At 37.4% G+C, this 17,872-nt stretch overlaps 1 protein-coding gene across 4 annotated transcripts in view; it reads right to left on the bottom strand.

Moving 5' to 3' along the window:
- Positions 1-17,872, bottom strand: part of USP53 (ubiquitin specific peptidase 53) — a 57,396-nt gene that overhangs the window by 6,335 nt on the left and 33,189 nt on the right. For 3 of the 4 annotated variants that reach the window (XM_055588046.1, XM_055588048.1, XM_055588049.1), the window contains 6 exons: positions 17,010-17,159; positions 11,682-11,844; positions 11,041-11,193; positions 9,903-10,049; positions 8,072-8,810; positions 6,121-6,197 (listed from right to left, as the gene is read on the bottom strand). In XM_055588046.1, the coding sequence (XP_055444021.1) occupies positions 6,121-6,197; positions 8,072-8,810; positions 9,903-10,049; positions 11,041-11,193; positions 11,682-11,844; positions 17,010-17,159 (1,429 nt within the window). The remainder of the gene's footprint in view (positions 1-6,120; positions 6,198-8,071; positions 8,811-9,902; positions 10,050-11,040; positions 11,194-11,681; positions 11,845-17,009; positions 17,160-17,872) is intronic. The other variant, XM_055588050.1, reaches the window with a different exon arrangement.

Here is a 17,872-nt window from a genome sequence, read left to right as displayed (position 1 = left end):
CCAGACTCACGTCCATCGAGTCAGTGATGCCATCCAGCCATCTCATCCTCTGTCGTCCCCTTCTCCTCCTGCCCCCAATCCCTCCCAGCATCAGAGTCTTTTCCAATGAGTCAACTCTTCACGTGAGGTGGCCAAAGTACTGGAGTTTCAGCTTTAGCATCATTCCTTCCAAAGAAATCCCAGGGCTGATCTCCTTCAGAATGGACTGGTTGGATCTCCTTGCAGTCCAAGGGACTCTTAAGAATCTTCTCCAACACCGCAGTTCAAAAGCATCAATTCTTCGGTGCTCAGCCTTCTTCACAGTCCAACTCTCACATCCATATATGACCACAGGAAAAACCATAGCCTTGACTAGACGAACCTTTGTTGGCAAAGTAATGTCTCTGCTTTTGAATATGCTATTTAGGTTGGTCATAACTTTCCTTCCAAGGAGTAAGCGCCTTTTAATTTCATGGCTGCAGTCACCATCTGCAGTGATTTTGGAGCCCAGAAAAATAAAGTCTGACACTGTTTCCATTGTTTCCCCATCTATTTCCCATGAAGTGATGGGACCGGATGCCATGATCTTCGTTTTCTGAATGTTGAGCTTGAAGCCAACTTTTTCACTCTCCACTTTCACTTTCATCAAGAGGCTTTTTAGTTCCTCTTCACTTTCTGCCATAAGGTTGGTGTCATCTGCATATCTGAGGTTATTGATATTTCTCCCGGCAATCTTGATTCCAGCTTGTGTTTCTTCCAGTCCAGCGTTTCTCATGATGTACTCTGCATATAAGTTAAATAAGCAGGGTGACAATATACAGGCTTGACGTACTCCTTTTCCTATTTGGAACCAGTCTGTTGTTCCATGTCTAGTTCTAACTGTTGCTTCCTGACCTGCATACTAATTTCTCAAGAGGCAGATCAGGTGGTCTGGTATTCCCATCTCTTTCAGAATTTTCCACAGTATATTGGGATCCACATAGTCAAAGGCTTTGGCATAGTCAATAAAGCAGAAATAGATGTTTTTCTGGAACTCTCTTGCTTTTTCCATGATCCAGCAGATGTTGGCAATTTGATCTCTGGTTCCTCTGCCTTTTCTAAAACCAGCTTGAACATCAGGAAGTTCACGGTTCACATATTGCTGAAGCCTGGCTTGGAGAATTTTGAGCATTACTTTGCTAGTGTGTGAGATGAGTGCAATTGTGCAGTAGTTTGAGCATTTTTTGGCATTGCCTTTCTTTGGGATTGGAATGAAAACTGACCTTTTCCATTCCTGTGGCCACTGCTGAGTTTTCCAAATGTGCTGGCATATTGAGTGCAGCACTTTCACAGCATCATCTTTCAGGATTTGCAATAGCTCAACTGGAATTCTATCACCTCCACTAGCTTTGTTCATAGTGATGCTTTCTAAGGCCCACTTGACTTCACATTCCAGGATGTCTGGCTCTAGGTGAGTGATCACACCATCGTGATTGTCTGGCTCGTGAAGATATTTTTTGTACAGTTCTTCTGTGTATTCTTGCCATCTCTTCTCAATATCTTCTGCTTCTGTTAGGTCCATACGATTTCTGTCCTTTATCGAGCCCATCTTTGCATCAAATGTTCCTTTGGTATCTCTGATTTTCTTGAAGAGATCTCTAGTCTTTCCCATTCTATTGTTTTCCTCTATTTCTTTGCATTGATCGCTGAAGAAGGCTTTCTTATCTCTTCTTGCTATTCTTTGGAACTGCTAAATCAAACCAGCAGTTTTTAATCCTTATTCTCCTCTACCTGTGACCATTTTTCTTCTTGAAGCTCCCCATTTCCCTAGTTTCTGTGCGATAATTTCCTCTGCTGTATTTTCTCATACTTTCCAGTTACTACTCATTCTTTTCCAAAGTTGCTCCTTCGTTCTACCTTAGCTCATCCCTTCTAGTCAACAAACCTCATGTTCCTTCATCTACCTTCTGCCCTGACATCTCATGTTTTCCTGAGTGATGTTGTTCACGTCTCTGGCATTCAATTCTGATATATGTTGATGGCTACCGATACATGTTTCCTGCATTCCAGACATTTGTAACTGTCTAATAAATCTGTTTACCTAAAATGACAAACCAAACAAATCCAAAACTAAATCTGACATCCCCACTTGATGCCAAAATATGAGGGCTTCCCAGGTGACCCAGTGGTAAAGAATTTGCCTGCCAATGGAGGAGATGTAAGAGACACAAGTGCGATCCCTGGGTCAGGAAGATTCCCAGAGGAGGAGATGGCAACCCACTCCAGTATTCCTGCCTGAAAAATCCCATGGATAGAGAAGCCTGGTGAGCTACAGTCCATGCAGTCATAGTCAGACAACTGAGCGACCGAGCACTCTCACCCTCCAAATCTGTCTCTTCTTCCTATATTCGGATAAATGGTGAATCCACTTAGGTAAGACCCAAATACGGCCACTCCTAACTTCCTACTTTTCCTGCACTGTGTACCTCTGTCATAGAACCTGACTCCACTGTCCACATATACTTATAATCTCTGAAATCTTCTTTCTTGACATAGATACAGCCTTAGTTTATGCACTCATCTTTTCTGCCTTAAGTTATTAAACTCTATATCTAATTTTTCTCCCACTGCTCTAAATTCACCCTCTACACAGCCACTAAAAAGTCTTTTCTAAAATGCAATTGGAGTACACTACTCTTCTTGTCCTTTGGTGCCTTTCCACTTCTTAGGATTTAAAAATAGCATAAAAGTTTCATCATGATTTGGCTTCTCTCTAGCCTCTATCCATCATCTCAGAATTTCCATGGATGCCTTCCAGCCTTGTATATAACAAGTTACCTGTATTCGTCCAATATGTGGTATCTTCTCCTGACCATGTACTTTTGAACATGTCATTTCTTCTGTTTTAAATGCAATTTAAGTCATTTGAAATTATCCCCATTAGTGACCCATTTTTAATACAGGAGCTAAAATAATCCAAATGGCATTGTGGAATTTCAAAAATGTTTTCAAATAATAGCTTTAGGCAATGTAAGTATTTTTTCTATTTGCAACAGAACCCATAAATATAACAGGCTATGTAGTATCTCTATCAGTGAAAAATTATTAGTGAAATAACCACAATGGCCCTACTTTAGATTTTAAGTTCTCTACCAGTACATAAACTTATACAGACTAATATTAAAAGCTGACTTAAATGTCAAACAGAATATAGAAATTAAAAATTTTTTTCTAAGGTTCTTTTATCCATGTATAGAAAGTGATTCTTCAGGTCAATAATGTACGTGTGTCCCATTTTATAAATAAGAAATAGGAGAAATCCAAGAAAATGATACCATGCCACAAAAAATTAAATTGTGCTTGACTGGGGAAAAAAAAAATCCATACAGGGCAACCTTTTAGCTTAGGAAATAAACTGCTATACCCACTTTAACATGTTCTCAATCAACGACAAGGGGAGGGGAATACACATATGGATACCATAAGGTATGTACTTTAATAAAGGTTCCCTAAGCAAAGACTGGGCTTCCCAGATGGTGCTAGTGGTTAAAAAAAAAAAAAAAAAAGCCTGCCAATGCAGGAGTCTTAAGAAATGCGGATTTAATCTCTGGGTCTGGAAGATCCCCTGGAGGAGGGCCTGTCAACCCACTCGAGTATTCTCGCCTGGAGAATCCCATGGACAGTGGAGCCTGGTGGGCTACAGTCCATCGGGTCACAAAGAGTCAGACATGACTGAAGTGACTTAGCATGCATGCACACAAGCAAAAACTAGCTTAACGAACTCTTACAGGTTTTGAAGTTTATTAAAACAGAAAATAACAAGTACTGGTGAGGAGGTGGAGAACCTAGAACCTTTGTGCACTACTGGTGGGAATGAAAATGCTGCAGCTGCTATGGAAAATAGTGTAGTGGTTCCTCAAAAAATTAAACATAAAATTGCCAAAGGATCCAGCAATTGCACTTCTGGGTATATATTGAAAAGAACTGAAAGCAGGGATTTCAGGTATCTATATAAATAGGAGCATTTCATACAATACCCAAAAGGCAGAACCAACCCAAATGTGGACAAACAAAATGTGTTACGTCATATAATGTAATGTTAGCCTAAAAAAGGAGTGGGATTCTGATACACGGAGGAACTCTGAAGACACTGTGCAAAACAAAATAGTGAAAGTGAAAGTCGCTCAGTCATGTCTGACTCTTTGCAGCCCCATGGCCTGTATAGTCCCTGGAATTTTCCAGGCCAGAATACTGGAGTCGGTAGCTATTCCCTTCTCCAGCGGATCTTCCCAACCCAGGGATCGAACCCAGGCCTCCTGCATTGCAGGCGGATTCTTTACCAGCTGAGCTACAAGGGAAGCCCAAGAATACTGGAGTGGGTAGCCTATCCCTTCTCCAGGGGATCTTCCCAACCCAGGAATTGAACTGGGGGCTCCTGCATTGTAGGCAGATTCTTCACCAACTGAGCTATGAGGGAAGCCCATTAACGAACAAAATAAGCCAGTTGTAAAAAGACAAATAATTGTATAATTCCACTTATATGAGGTATCTACAGTAGTCAAATTCAAAGAGCCAGAAAGAAGAACAGCAGTTGCCAGGGGCTGGAGGGAGGAGGAAATGGGGAGTTGTTTAATGGGATAGAGTTCAATTTGCGAAGGTGAAAGAATTTTGGAGATAGATGCTAGTGACAGTGGCAAAACAATATGAATGTAGCTATTATCACGCAATCTTTACTTAAAAATGATTAGAATGACAAATTTTGTTATGTATTTTATAATTAAAAAGAATATTTTTAAGTGGGCTACATATATACTCTTTCATATTAAATAGGGAAATCCACTACAGAGTTCTTATAACAATGCACTCCAAACCATCAACATTTCTATGACCCTGTGTTTTTAATGTCAGGAAGCAAGCATCATTTTGTAGAGGGCAGTGAACTTGCAATGACTGCTCAGTTTTTACTGACTTTGGCTGTTGATTTTTTGGCCAACCCCTTACTGTTTCCTGTAATACTTGGTTACCAGACTTTTATCAGATTTTTAAAACAGGCGAGACATTTTATATGGGAAAGGAAGGTTATTTCCTTAATATAAGTGCTTCCTTCTGATATTATACCCTCTGAAGAAAACAAAATACTTAAAATAGTTAATCAAATTTAACATCTGCAACCTGAAAAATAATCTCCATAAAAGCCTTAAGGAAGATAAAGACTAAAAACAAACTTTAAAATGTGTTCATCATAGCTGTTTTTTATTGTTAAAAATTATATCCCTTCTAATCCTCTCAATTCTAAAATTTGAAGACAATGTCTTTGACTGCAACCTCTATAATCCCCTTGCTCATCATTTTCCTTGAACCCCATTTCCCAAGTTCTTCAGGTATAACCTCTCAGTAATATTCCCAAATTCTATACACATTCAAATATCTAATTTTCTTTGCTTCTGAGCTGCTCTACATTGCTAACAAATCACCTATAATAATTCACACCATTACACATTTACTGCTTCCAAACTGAACTTTTCCAACAGGCTGTTTATCGGGTTTTCTGTCTATCCTTAATGCATGCGGCAGACATCAGGACTGTTCATACAGACTGAATGCACTGGTAAACCACCCTTTTCCACACTATGTGATATTAGCCTGACTGTGAAGCCTTGCTCAGCCAGTGAGATGTGAGCGGCAGCGCCTGGATCGCTTCTGGGTTGACAGTTTTAAGCCCTCACACGTGACTGATTCCCCACGTTGTGCCCCCTTCACTGCTTTCTCCCGCAATGCTGCAACAATTAGAGAAACGCTGGTGGAGATGCGGGTACCATGCGTCTCAGGCCCTGAGACATCACAGGAAGAGACGTCATGCTGACCTCCACCGGACGTGTGTTGTGAGCAAGAAACAATCTTGTGTTAAGACATTGAGATTTTCAGGTTGCTACCACTGCACAGGCCAGAATATAGCCTAGCCTGGCTGACACACTTGCCCTTTTTCCTGTTTCCTGAAGTAGCTATTTGCATCCTTTAAGACTTTAAGCATAAACTCTCCCAACTTCCATCCTCATTACTCATCAACTCATTAGTAGAAGGACTGTTCTCAGCTGCTTTACTCTTAATATCATGATTTACTTTTTACTGCTACTATTACAATATATTTTAAAAAATTTTTACCTTCTAAGTTATTTTTGCTCTGTTGGGAGGTATAGTTCACATGTTCTGTGTTTAGGTTGCTTGTCTTAATCTGATCACTAGAAAATAAAAAAAACACACACCAAACATATCAGCTATCATGGATTATTATTTACTTTACCCTAAGAAAAAGAAAGGAAACATTTGTTAAACAATTATTATACACCATGTGCTGCTCTAGGGGATTAATTACATCTCAACAATACTTAAAGTAGTGAATATCCTCATTTTACAACAGTTATTATCCTCAGGTCACAGATTAAGGCTGTGAAAGTCAAATTAATTTGCTCAATAACTTAAATCAAAGAAGCACCAGCTGGAATCAAGATTGCTGGGAGAAATATCAATAACCTCAGATATGCAGGTGACACCACCCTTATGGCAGAAAGTGAAGAGGAACTAAAAAGCCTCTTGATGAAAGTGAAAGAGGCGAGTGAAAAAGTTGGCTTCAAGCTCAACATTCAGAAAACGAAGATCATGGCATCTGGTCCCATCACTTCATGGGGAATAGACGGGGAAACAGTGTCAGACTTTAATTTTGGGGGCTCCAAAATCACTGCAGATGGTGATTGCAGCCATGAAATTCAAAGATGCTTACTCCTTGGAAGGAAAGTTATGACCAACCTAGATAGCATATTCAAAAGCAGAGATATTACTTTGCCAAGAAATGTCCATCTAATCAAGGCTATGCTTTTTCCTGTGGTCATGTATGGATGTGAGAGTTGGATTATAAAGAAAGCTGAGCACCAAAGAATTGATGCTTTTGAAATGTGGTGTTGGAGAAGACTCTTGAGAATCCCTTGGACTGCAAGGAGATCCAACCAGTCCATCCTAAAGGAGACCAGTCCTGGGTGTTCATTGAAAGGACTGATGCTGAGGCTGAAACTCCAGTATTTTGGCCACCTCATGTGAAGAGCTGACTAATTGGAAAAAACCCTGATGCTGGGAGGGATTGGGAGCAGGAGGAGAAGGGGACGACAGAGGATGACATGGCTGGATGGCATCACTGACTCGATGGATGTGAGTCTAAGTGAACTCTGGGAGTTGGTGATGGACAGGGAGGCCTGGTGTGCTGCGATTCATGGGGTCGCAAAGCGTCGGACACGACTGAGCAACAGAACTGAAGTGAACTGAACTGAAGCCTATCTGGTTACAAAGTCCTGATCTTTCTAATACCTTAAGAAGTATTATGAAATTACCCTGCCAAATAAAAAAACTTCCCTAAGTCTTCATTATAATGATTATTTTAGTAAAACATGGCGGTCATTTTTTACAAATCTGGCTTTTCAATAATCAATGTGATAAAATACCAGCTAATATTGAATTAAGATGTTTTAGACTGATTAAGGGAAGACATAGTGGGTTAACTGACCTAAGCTGTGGACATATTTTAGAGGTTACACAGAGATGTGGAAGTAGACTGCTAACAGTAATATAATAAATGTTTTCAGAATTAAGAATTAATTGAACACAAACTTAATTACTTGGCTGTATGCTTTAATATTTGCTAAAGGAAAAATATCTCCTTCATGGAACTGGGTTATGACAGAAGAAAATAACCCCAGCTCTGAGTTACAGATGTTAGAGATAGGATAATGAGCATTAAATAGATTGAAGAATTAAGCAATGAGCTTAATGACAGTTATACCAATTTAAATTTATGGTTTAAAACTTGTAGTATATATCAATAGTTTTTAGTGGTAAAATGATAGTGCATTTTACTTTCTAAATTTATCCAAAATAAACAGTTGTTATTTTGGGAATCAGGAGATAACTATTAAAAAGAGAAACTCAAAATATCAAACCTGCAATATCCCAGGTTACTCTGAGCTCAAGCTCTTTGCTTTTCATTTAACTGACCCCAATCTTTGAAAGTTCCTTCAAGTAATTAAAAAGAGAAAAAGGGAAATCATTTATATAATTTGTGTATTACCTGAAAGATGTGGTTTCTTTATCACCACTGATATCCACCACTGTACCATTTCCATCAATAATAGGTGAGTCCAAATTAGCAGAGCCATTACTGATATGATCACTGCTTTCATATCCAGACTCTGTCCTTTGCATCTGCCAGTTGTCACCATGAACTTTAGTTTCTTTGAGGGCTTTATTTTTCTCTGCTACTTTTCCATTAAATTCAAGGGAACTCCTGCTTCCCGTTTCCTGCTTCATTTCATCTTCATATATAGTCATTAAACACTTTTGCTTTGGATTCTCTTTCGGCCAATTGCTAAAACTCTGATCTTTGCTACATTTAGACTTGTTACTGATATTTGATTTATGCCTTGGACTCTGCTGCCTTTTTTCACTTTCATTAAAAATACTATCAACATTTAATGTTTCTCTCATAGGTTTCCAACCTCGGTTTCGGCTTTTATTGCTGCCGTTAGAGCTGCTTCCTTTATCACGAGAATCTTGGCTACTGTCTGTATCATACCCAGTACCACTGTCACTCTTAATTTTGCCAGTTATTTTCTCTCCCGAAGCAAGAATCTGGGATTTGCTTGAACTTGAGGTTTGTGCAGAAGTTCGATTCTGATGGGCATTTCGGTCATGCTTACACGGTCCTTTTCCTTGACTGTGATATAGATGTGGATTCCTATACTGTCTAAAGCCATTTAAGGTAGGAGGTGATCCAGTCTTGAAATGTGGAGGGTCTTCATCAACCAAATCTTTAAAAATAAATAAGTAAATAATGATACAAAAGCTCTTCAGAGCCACTTGTTAGTCACAAGCCAAACACCTTCTTTGGGAAGAAAAGTTAAACAGTAATAATCATAGTTATTTAAATCACATAGTGCTTTGAGGTTAAAAATTGCTTTTGAAATCTCTATTTATGCTTGATGTGATACATTTATAACATAAATGGTTATATAATGATTTTAAAAAATTATCTGCAAAGCAGATCACAAGGTAATTACAGAAGTTTAAAAAAAGGTATTCTATCTCATTCATAACAAAAAGGATGGGGAACACATGCATACCTGTGGCGGACTCATTTTGATATTTGGCAAAACTAATACAATTATGTAAAATTTAAAAAAAAAAACAAAAAACATATTTTCCCACCTACTATATTGGTAAGATTAAAAGTTTACTAAACCAATTACTGCAGGAAACAGACCTTAATCACCACTGGTGGGAATGCAGACTGTCAAGTATTTTAGGAGGGCAACTGAGCCACACCGATCAAAACTGAAAATAAACATATGCTAACCCAGTAATCATTCTGAAAAAATTTTATGCTATGGCTACATGCAAAAAGTACACAAAGGTAACTGTGAAAGGATTTCACTGCAGCAAGAATATTAAATCAAGTTTTAAAGCCTAGAAGTTATCAGTTAAATCATGATATGTCCATAAATAAAAGAGTATAAAACCATAAAAGTAAGACATGACCATGAAACTGTTAACAGCGGAACAGAGCAAAGGTCAAGGGTTGCAGGAAAAAAAGTTCTTTTTATTTAATTGTATAACGTTTCTTATTATTTGAATGCACCATACAGGTGAATTGAATTTATAGTTACAAGGTGAAACTATAAAAAAAAACCCACAAAATTTCCAGGCTATAATTGAATAAGAACTAGGGAACTTTACATTTATAGATGTAACTGGCATATTATAGAAATCATACTAAGATACATAACATATAAATATAATATATAAATAAATTATATTAAATTGTATTAAATTATAAAAGTTAGCTTTAAAGTATAAGATTGTAGCTGCCTTTCTCCAATGAATGCTATAAGTTCTTAACTTACCTCTATGTCTACCCAAATCTTTTCTCTGTCCCCTCTCCAAATCTTTCCTTTGTGAGGAAAGTAAGTTTTTCTGTTCAATGGCTTTTAGAGCACATTCTCTGGAAATGTCTTTAATTTTTTCCCTTTGATCACTGTGACTTGACTTAACTAAAAAAAAAAAAAAAAAAAATTCTTATAACACAGATCATTTTTCATGCTATTCAATAAAAGCACAAACTGCACATTAAAAATTTAAGATGCAATATATTAACAAAATACAGATGAATATATAAAATGGAAAAAGGTATAGTTCCATTAAGAACTTTAAAAAGCATTTATTATAGTTTTTTGTTACTGATAATTGTTAATTCTGAATCTTTTCTTGCTTAATTGGTTACTTTATGGTTAGACATTATTTCATTAATATATTTTAAAAGCCGTTTATAAAATCATCCTCAAAAGTCACTCAATTAGTTATATATATATATTTCTAAACCATAATTATATACCATACTTTGATATCTCCTATTGGATCCTAACCACAGATCTTCATTTGTGAAAATTAAAGTTGTAGGTTGATAATGACAAGAGAGAGTTGAATAAACAAGAGGTTAAAAATAAACTACAACAATAGTAACTTCAAATTCCTGTTGCATTCACTAATGCTAAATTTAATTTTGGCATACGAGCCAAATTATTAACTAAATGTTTTTCCTCTCCAAGTTAATAATTAACTCCTTGAAGGAAAGGCCATATCCATATCATAGCTTTCTTTGGTGACAGTCCAGATTGCCTCCAACCTATTATGTACAGCCTTGAGTACACGGAAAAACTCAACCACTGGTTGAATCAAAGTGTTCAAATAAAACTATAGGTCTCAGACAAATGCTTAAGTCAGAAGACAAAATTTTGTTTCTATTTGCTATTTTCTCTTCATGGCCAAGGAAAGCTAGTTAAGGATTCTCCTTCTGGTCTTTAAAAAGAATTATATACAGTAAGTGAAAAGGGGGGAAGCTTAACTACTCAAGGACAACGTAAAAATGAAAATTTAAATACATATCTGGTCAGGAATTCTCTGGTGGTCCAATGGTTCAATCCCTGGTCGGGGAACGAAGATCCCGTATGTCACACAGAACAGCCAAAAAAACCCCCCACATACCTGGTCCTCTACCCCCACTTGTTTGAATGTGGCTCCGATTAAATGATGAAATGCTATCTGCTTGAAATTTCTGATTTTCTCTCTGCTTTGTCTGATCACCAAATCCATTTTCTTTTGAATTTTCTGACTTAGAAATCGAGGGCTTTTCACATCCTTAAAAAGACCAACAAAAATGTTTCATTCCTTTCATCCTCTCTACCAGAAGAAGAGATATTTGAATCATCTTTTCAGTCACTTTTAACACTAATGAGAACATTATTTAAAAACTTAGAGGACTGACATCTTTTAAGGATTTCTACATGTGCTGTTAATACATTCAAAAGTGGCCTAGCTCCTTTGGACTTTTCTGGTGTGCTTACTTGAAATCTCAGTACTCATCACTAGCAAGAGCTACCAGCCAAGTAACCCCTCCTGGGCTTGTGTGAGCAGGGTAGTGGGTGGCTGCTGAAGGTGCCTCTGAGGCCACAGATGAGGAAAGGTTCTTTAAAAAGACTAACTCAAAGTATTAGAATTTTCCTGGACTCCACTGAAACTACATTTTGAGATTATCCCCAAAATTCATTTCATATTCACTATATTAGTATTTCTAGTGTGATTCTGACAATGAAAAACACTAAAAAGAACTTTTAAAGAAGAATTACCTATATTTTCTGCAATAGATTTATGATGTGACCAGTTGATGACCTGCCTGAGTGCATCTTCAGTGGAAACTGCTGTGCCATCTGGGTTCGCATAAAACAAAAGCAATGGCTGGAAATGGCATCGGATACACTTGGAGACCACATCTTTCCATCTACTTCCAACCTTAAAAAAAAAATCACAATGAATAGAAACAGAACTTTGCAATCAATGCATTACATGAAAAGGCAGAGACTGAATTATTTTGTATATTAAAAAAAATTTAAAGACACCCAGATACTACCAGTTCAACTATTCATCATATTATACAATTAATTTTATTTAGAAACTAGTCAACATAAAAATCTTTTAAACATTATCATTTAAAAAATTGATAAGCAAGATTATACACTTTCTATATTAAGATCTAGAATATCAAATTTTGAAAGGCTTTGCATATACATGGTTGACTGACTTTTGACAGACTTTAAGCAATTTAATGGGGAAATATAATGGTCTATTAAAAAAATGGTGCTGGAACAAGTGGATGGCCATATGAAAAAATGAACTTTGACATCATTTCACTAAAAGCATAAAAATGAACTCAGAATGAGTCATGAAAAAACTATAAAGAAGAAGGTGTTATAAAAGCGTTGGTCACTCAGTGGTGTCTGACTCTTTGCAACCCCATGTGCTATAGCCCACCAGGCTCCTCTATCCATAGGATTTCCAAAGCAAGAATACTGGAGTGGGTTGCCATTTCCTTCTCCAGGGGATCTTCCTGATCCAGGGATTGAACCCAGTTTCCTGAATTGCAGGCAGATTCCTTACTGTCTGAGCCTCCAGGGAAGCCCTATAGAAGAAAACAAAAGATAAAATCTTAACAACCTTGGGGGAGGTAAAGATTTCTTAGATAGGACATCAAGCAAGTCAGAGAAGAAAAAAAATTATAAAACTGGCTTCATCAAAATGAATTAATAACTTCTGCTCTTTGAAAGACACCATTAAGAAAAGGAAAAAAAGCCATATATATCTAATAAAGAACTGGTGACCAGAATAAAGATGATTATAACTCATTAATAAGACAATCCAATTTGAAAAATGTACAACACATCTGAACACTTAACCAAAAAGACATTAAAAATGGCCAATAAGAACATGAAAGACTACTCAAAACATTATTAATCATAGGGGAAATGCAAATTAAAACCACACTGAGATAATGTCATACATTCGCTATAAGGGCTAACGTTAAGATGACCACCAATATGGAGTGCTCCTGAGAATGTGGAGCAACTGGAACTCCAGTACATGGCTGGCAGGAATGTAAACTGTACAATCCCTTTGGAGATCAATTTGCCAGTCCCTTGTAAAGATTAACACATACCATACAACCCAGAAATCCCATTTCTGAGTATTATCTAAGATTAACGGAAAACAGTATGTTCACACGAAGACTGTTCATAACTCAACAAGTGAATGGATAAACTGTTATACGGTCATAAAATGGAACACAACAATAAAAATAAAGCACTGATACACACAACACAATACACATTTTAATATATGACTACATGTTAAAAGATATATATATGCTTAGCAGAGGAAGCCAAACACAGAGAATATGTATTATAAGGTACCACACATATAAAAGTTGTAAAATGAGCAAAACTCATCTATGGTGAGGTCAGTGATTCCCTGGGGCCTAGGGTGCAAAAGTGCCAGCAAAGGGACAGGACAGGGTTTTCTGGAGCCGTGACAATGTTCCGTACAATGAGCGTGGAGGCTGCAGGCATGTATACAGCTGTTACGATCCAAACTGTAACCTTGCACGGGCTGCATTTTAATGTTTGTAAGTTACACCTAACGTTCATTTAAAAACAAAACCAATGAAACAAAAAAACAAAGCATTCTAGAATATTAGCTTAGAGAAGAAAAGGACCTTTAAAAAACTGCTGAGGAGCTTGTTCATATTACACACATTTAGCTGTTTACTCTCTTTACTTGGGATTCTGAGATACTTGAAAAACTAGACTAATTTGAAAACAAAACAAACCTAAAACTCAGAGTGACCATATACCCAGTTCTTTCTTCAAATTTTGACAATTTAAGCTATCAGGATGCAAAATAGGAGTGCCAAAATGCTGCTACAAACTGACTCAAACGGAACTTCTTAATAAACTGCCATGTCAAAGTATTAAAGAATAAATAAATAAAGTCTGTCACTGTCTCCACTTTTTCCCTTTCTATTTGCCATGAAGTGATGAGATCGGATGCCATGATCTTAGTTTTTTGAATGCTGAGTTTTAAGCCAAGTTTTTCACTCTCCTCTATCACCCGCAGCAAGAGGCTTTTGAGTTCCTCTTTGCTTTCTACTATTAGAGTGGTTCTCATCTGCATATCTGAGGTTGTTGGTATTTCTCCTAGCAATCTTGATTCTAGCTTGTGAGTCATCCAGCCTGGCATTTCGTATGATGTACTCTGCATATACATTAAATAAGCAAGGTGACAATTTACAGCCTTACGTAATCATTTCCCAATTTTGAACCAGTCCATTGTTCCATATCTGGTTCTAACTATTGCTTCTTATCCTGCACAAAGGTTTCTCAGGGGCCAGGTAAGGTGGTCTGGTATTTCCATCTCTTTAAGAATTTTTCATACTTTGTTGTGATCCATACAGTCAAAGGCTTTAGCATAGTCAGTGAAGCAGAAGTAGATTTTTTGGGGGGGAATTCCCTTGCTTTTTTCTATGATCCAACAGATGTTAGCAATTTCATCTCAGGTTCCTCTGTCTTTTCTAAATCCAGCTTGTACATCTCTCATTTAGCACAATGCTTTGGAGATTTCTCCACACTCAACAGTTTTCTGTATCAACAGCTCATTCCTTTTACTGCTGATTATTATGTTCCAGTGTATGGTTATACCACAACTTCTTTATCTATTTACCTGATGAGTTATCTTTATCTATTTACCTTATGAGTTATCTTTATCTATTTGAGTTGTTTCTAGTTTTGGTTACTATAAATAAAACTACTAAGAACACTGAATTATAAATAATGTATAGATACATGCTTTTACAGGAGTGGAATTGCTAGGTTGTATGCTAAGTATTGGAGAAGGCAATGGCAACCCACTCCAGTACTCTTGCCTGGAGAATCCCATGGATGGAGGAGCCTGGTAGGCTACAGTCCATAGGGTCACTAAGAGTCAGACATGACTGAGCGACTTCACTTTCACTTTTCACTTTCATGCATTTTAGAAGGAAATGGAAACCCACTCCAGTATTCTTGCCTGGAGAATCCCAGGGACAGAGGAGCCTGTTGGGCTGCTGTCTATGGGGCCGCACAGAGTCAGACATGACTGACGTGACTTAGCAGCAGCAGCATGCTAAGTATACATTTGAATTTATAACTGTTTTCTAAAGTGATTATCCAATTTTGCATTTCCATCAGCCTCGTGAGAGATCCAGCTGTTCCACATCCTGGTCAGCTCTTGGTGTAAACAATCTTTTTAATTTTAGGCATTCTAATAGGTGAGTAATGCAACCTCTTTGTGAATTGAATTTGTACTTCTTTATGCCTAGTGATGCAATGAATATCATTTCAAGGGCCATTCATATATTAATATCTTCTTTTTGAACTGTCCAAATCTTTTGCTCACTCTTTAATTGATTTGTCTTTTTATTACTGAGTTGTAAGAGTTCTTTATATATTCTGGATATGGGCTTTACCAGATATATAATTAACAAATGCTTTTTCCCAGTCTATGCTTGTCTTTTCATTCTAACAGCATCTTAATGAAGAGCAGAAGTTTTGACGAAGTCCAATTTACCAGTTATTTTTATGGTCCATGTTTACTGACTGTTATCTAATAAATCTCTCTATAGCTAAACAGCAGTTTTAAAAGTCTTATCTGGTATTTCTAGTTCTGTCATGTTTAGTGTTTTTCTTTCTAAAGTAATTTAATATCAGATCTGGCCTGGAACTGGCTCCAAGATCATCTGGATATTAATTTGAACCTTTACTTTTGAGATGCTGATGCTCAAGGTTCTGAGAGAAAGGAAGGTAAGCTCCATTTCCCTACCCTGCCTGCTCACCCCATTATCATGTGACTTGAAGGAATGAAATGGCAGAGCAGATCTGCCGTTATTCCTTCAGGGGCTGGGTCATAGCTTCCTACTTCTTTGAGTATTTTGTAATTTTTTTTATTGAATACTATTTTGAAAAGACATACTGACATTTTACTGAATTTTACATTTTTCGGTATTGAGGGTTTTTTTTTCTTTCCTTTTAAATTGTTAGCATGTAGTTTTGTGTTATGTTAAATTGCATGGGATCAGCTTCATCCTCTGACAGCTTCATTTTAAGCTTTTTATGTCAGGTCCAGAGCAATCTTCAGTCTCGGAATAATTTAGCCCCACTACTAAGGTGATACTTTTCTGAGGAGTCTACTTGATGTTCTGTGTACCCACTCTTGCTACTAAGATGCAAGCTATCCTAGCCCTGTACAAGTTCTGGGAGTTGTCTGGCCTTGTTTCCCAGTGGTTATTTCTCCCAACTTGAGCACATTTGCCCTACACATAGTTGATCATTATTCACCCAAAGATTGAAAGGGGAGCCCTCTGCCGATCCCCAGAACTTTCCCTCTGTACAGCTTTCTTTCTGGTAATCTGTCCAGGAAATTTTAGCCATCTTGGCCCCTGTGAATTCCAATTTCCTCAGCTCAATGAGACTACGAGGCTCTGTTTGGGTTTGCCATCTCTGCACTGCAATCCAAAAACGATCTCTAGCCAGCAAGGAGGATTCACCATGTTGGTTCCTTTTTTCTGTTCGACTGCCTGACGTCCAACAACTAAAGTATTCACTTCGTCTATTTGGTTTTCTAATTTTTAATACTGAAGGTCTTTAATGATGCTATTATAATTAAGTCCACTTATTACTAATTTATGGAGAAGGCAATGGCACCCCACTCCAGTACTCTTGCCTGGAAAACCCCATGGATGGAGGAGACTGGTAGGCTGCGGTCCATGGGGTCGCTGAGAGTCGGACACGACTGAGCGATTTCACTTTGACTTTTCACTTTCAAGCATTGGAGAAGGAAATGGCAACCCACCTCCAGTATTCTTGCCTGGAGAATCCCAGGGATGGGGGAGCCTGGTGGGCTGCCATCTATGGGGTCACACAGAGTCGGACACGGCTGAAGCGACTTAGCAGTAGCAGCAGCAGCATTACTAATTTATATAAGTATCCGCATATAATTATCATTTTTATATAATTTTATCATTATTATATCATTTACCCCTCAAAAGTAAAAACCACAGTAATTATTCCAGTTAGTCAAGTGTCACTTACCTCTTTCACATTTGCATCATCAAAAAATACCCATTTGGAACTCTTGGTATGAAAAGCAAAGGCACAGTAATGTCGGCTGGTGTAGCAAATCATGCCAACAAGGTGAAGCTCACTATTTTTGGCATTTTCATCAGTAACTCTATAAAAAAGCTGTTTAAAAATAATGTATATTTAATAGTTCTTTTCACAGATGAGGAACAATCATTTGATGAGTCATGCATTTGATTCTCTAGGACAATTATTTCTCATGCATACTGTCCCAAACTGATGTTAGTACTAAAGACACCACACCGCACTGTTAACAGAATTATTACTTTTGATTAGTCTATAAGAGAAATGATGTCTAACAAAATGTAATTACTACAACTTAGTTCAGTAGCACAGCATCTTGAACACAGAACAGACACTTTACATACATAAAACAAAATGAGATAAATCACACACTTCCTGATAATTCATGGTTGAATCGCATTATTTTAACATACATTAACCATACTACCTAAAAGATAACTATCTAAAAGTTTAACTGTAATACAAATCAATTTAAAATAAGATAGTAATATGCACACTTATGGCAGAAAGTGAAGAAGAACTAAAGAGTCTCTTGATGAAAGTGAAAGAGGAGAGCGAAAAAGTTGGCTTCAAGCTCAACATTCAGAAAACGAAGATCATGGCATCCGGTCCCATCACTTCATGGCAAATAGATAGGGAAACAGTGGAAACAGTGGCTGACTTTATTTTTGGGGGCTCCAAAACCACTGCAGATGGTGATTGCAGCCATGAAATTAAAAGACGCTAACTCCTTGGAAGGAAAGTTATGACCAACCTAGACAGCATGTTTAAAAGCAGAGACATTACTTTGC

The sequence above is a fragment of the Bubalus kerabau genome, chromosome 7 (genome assembly GCF_029407905.1).
Source record: "Bubalus kerabau isolate K-KA32 ecotype Philippines breed swamp buffalo chromosome 7, PCC_UOA_SB_1v2, whole genome shotgun sequence".
Lineage (NCBI taxonomy): Eukaryota > Metazoa > Chordata > Mammalia > Artiodactyla > Bovidae > Bubalus > Bubalus kerabau.
This window is presented reverse-complemented; position numbering and strand designations above follow the sequence as displayed.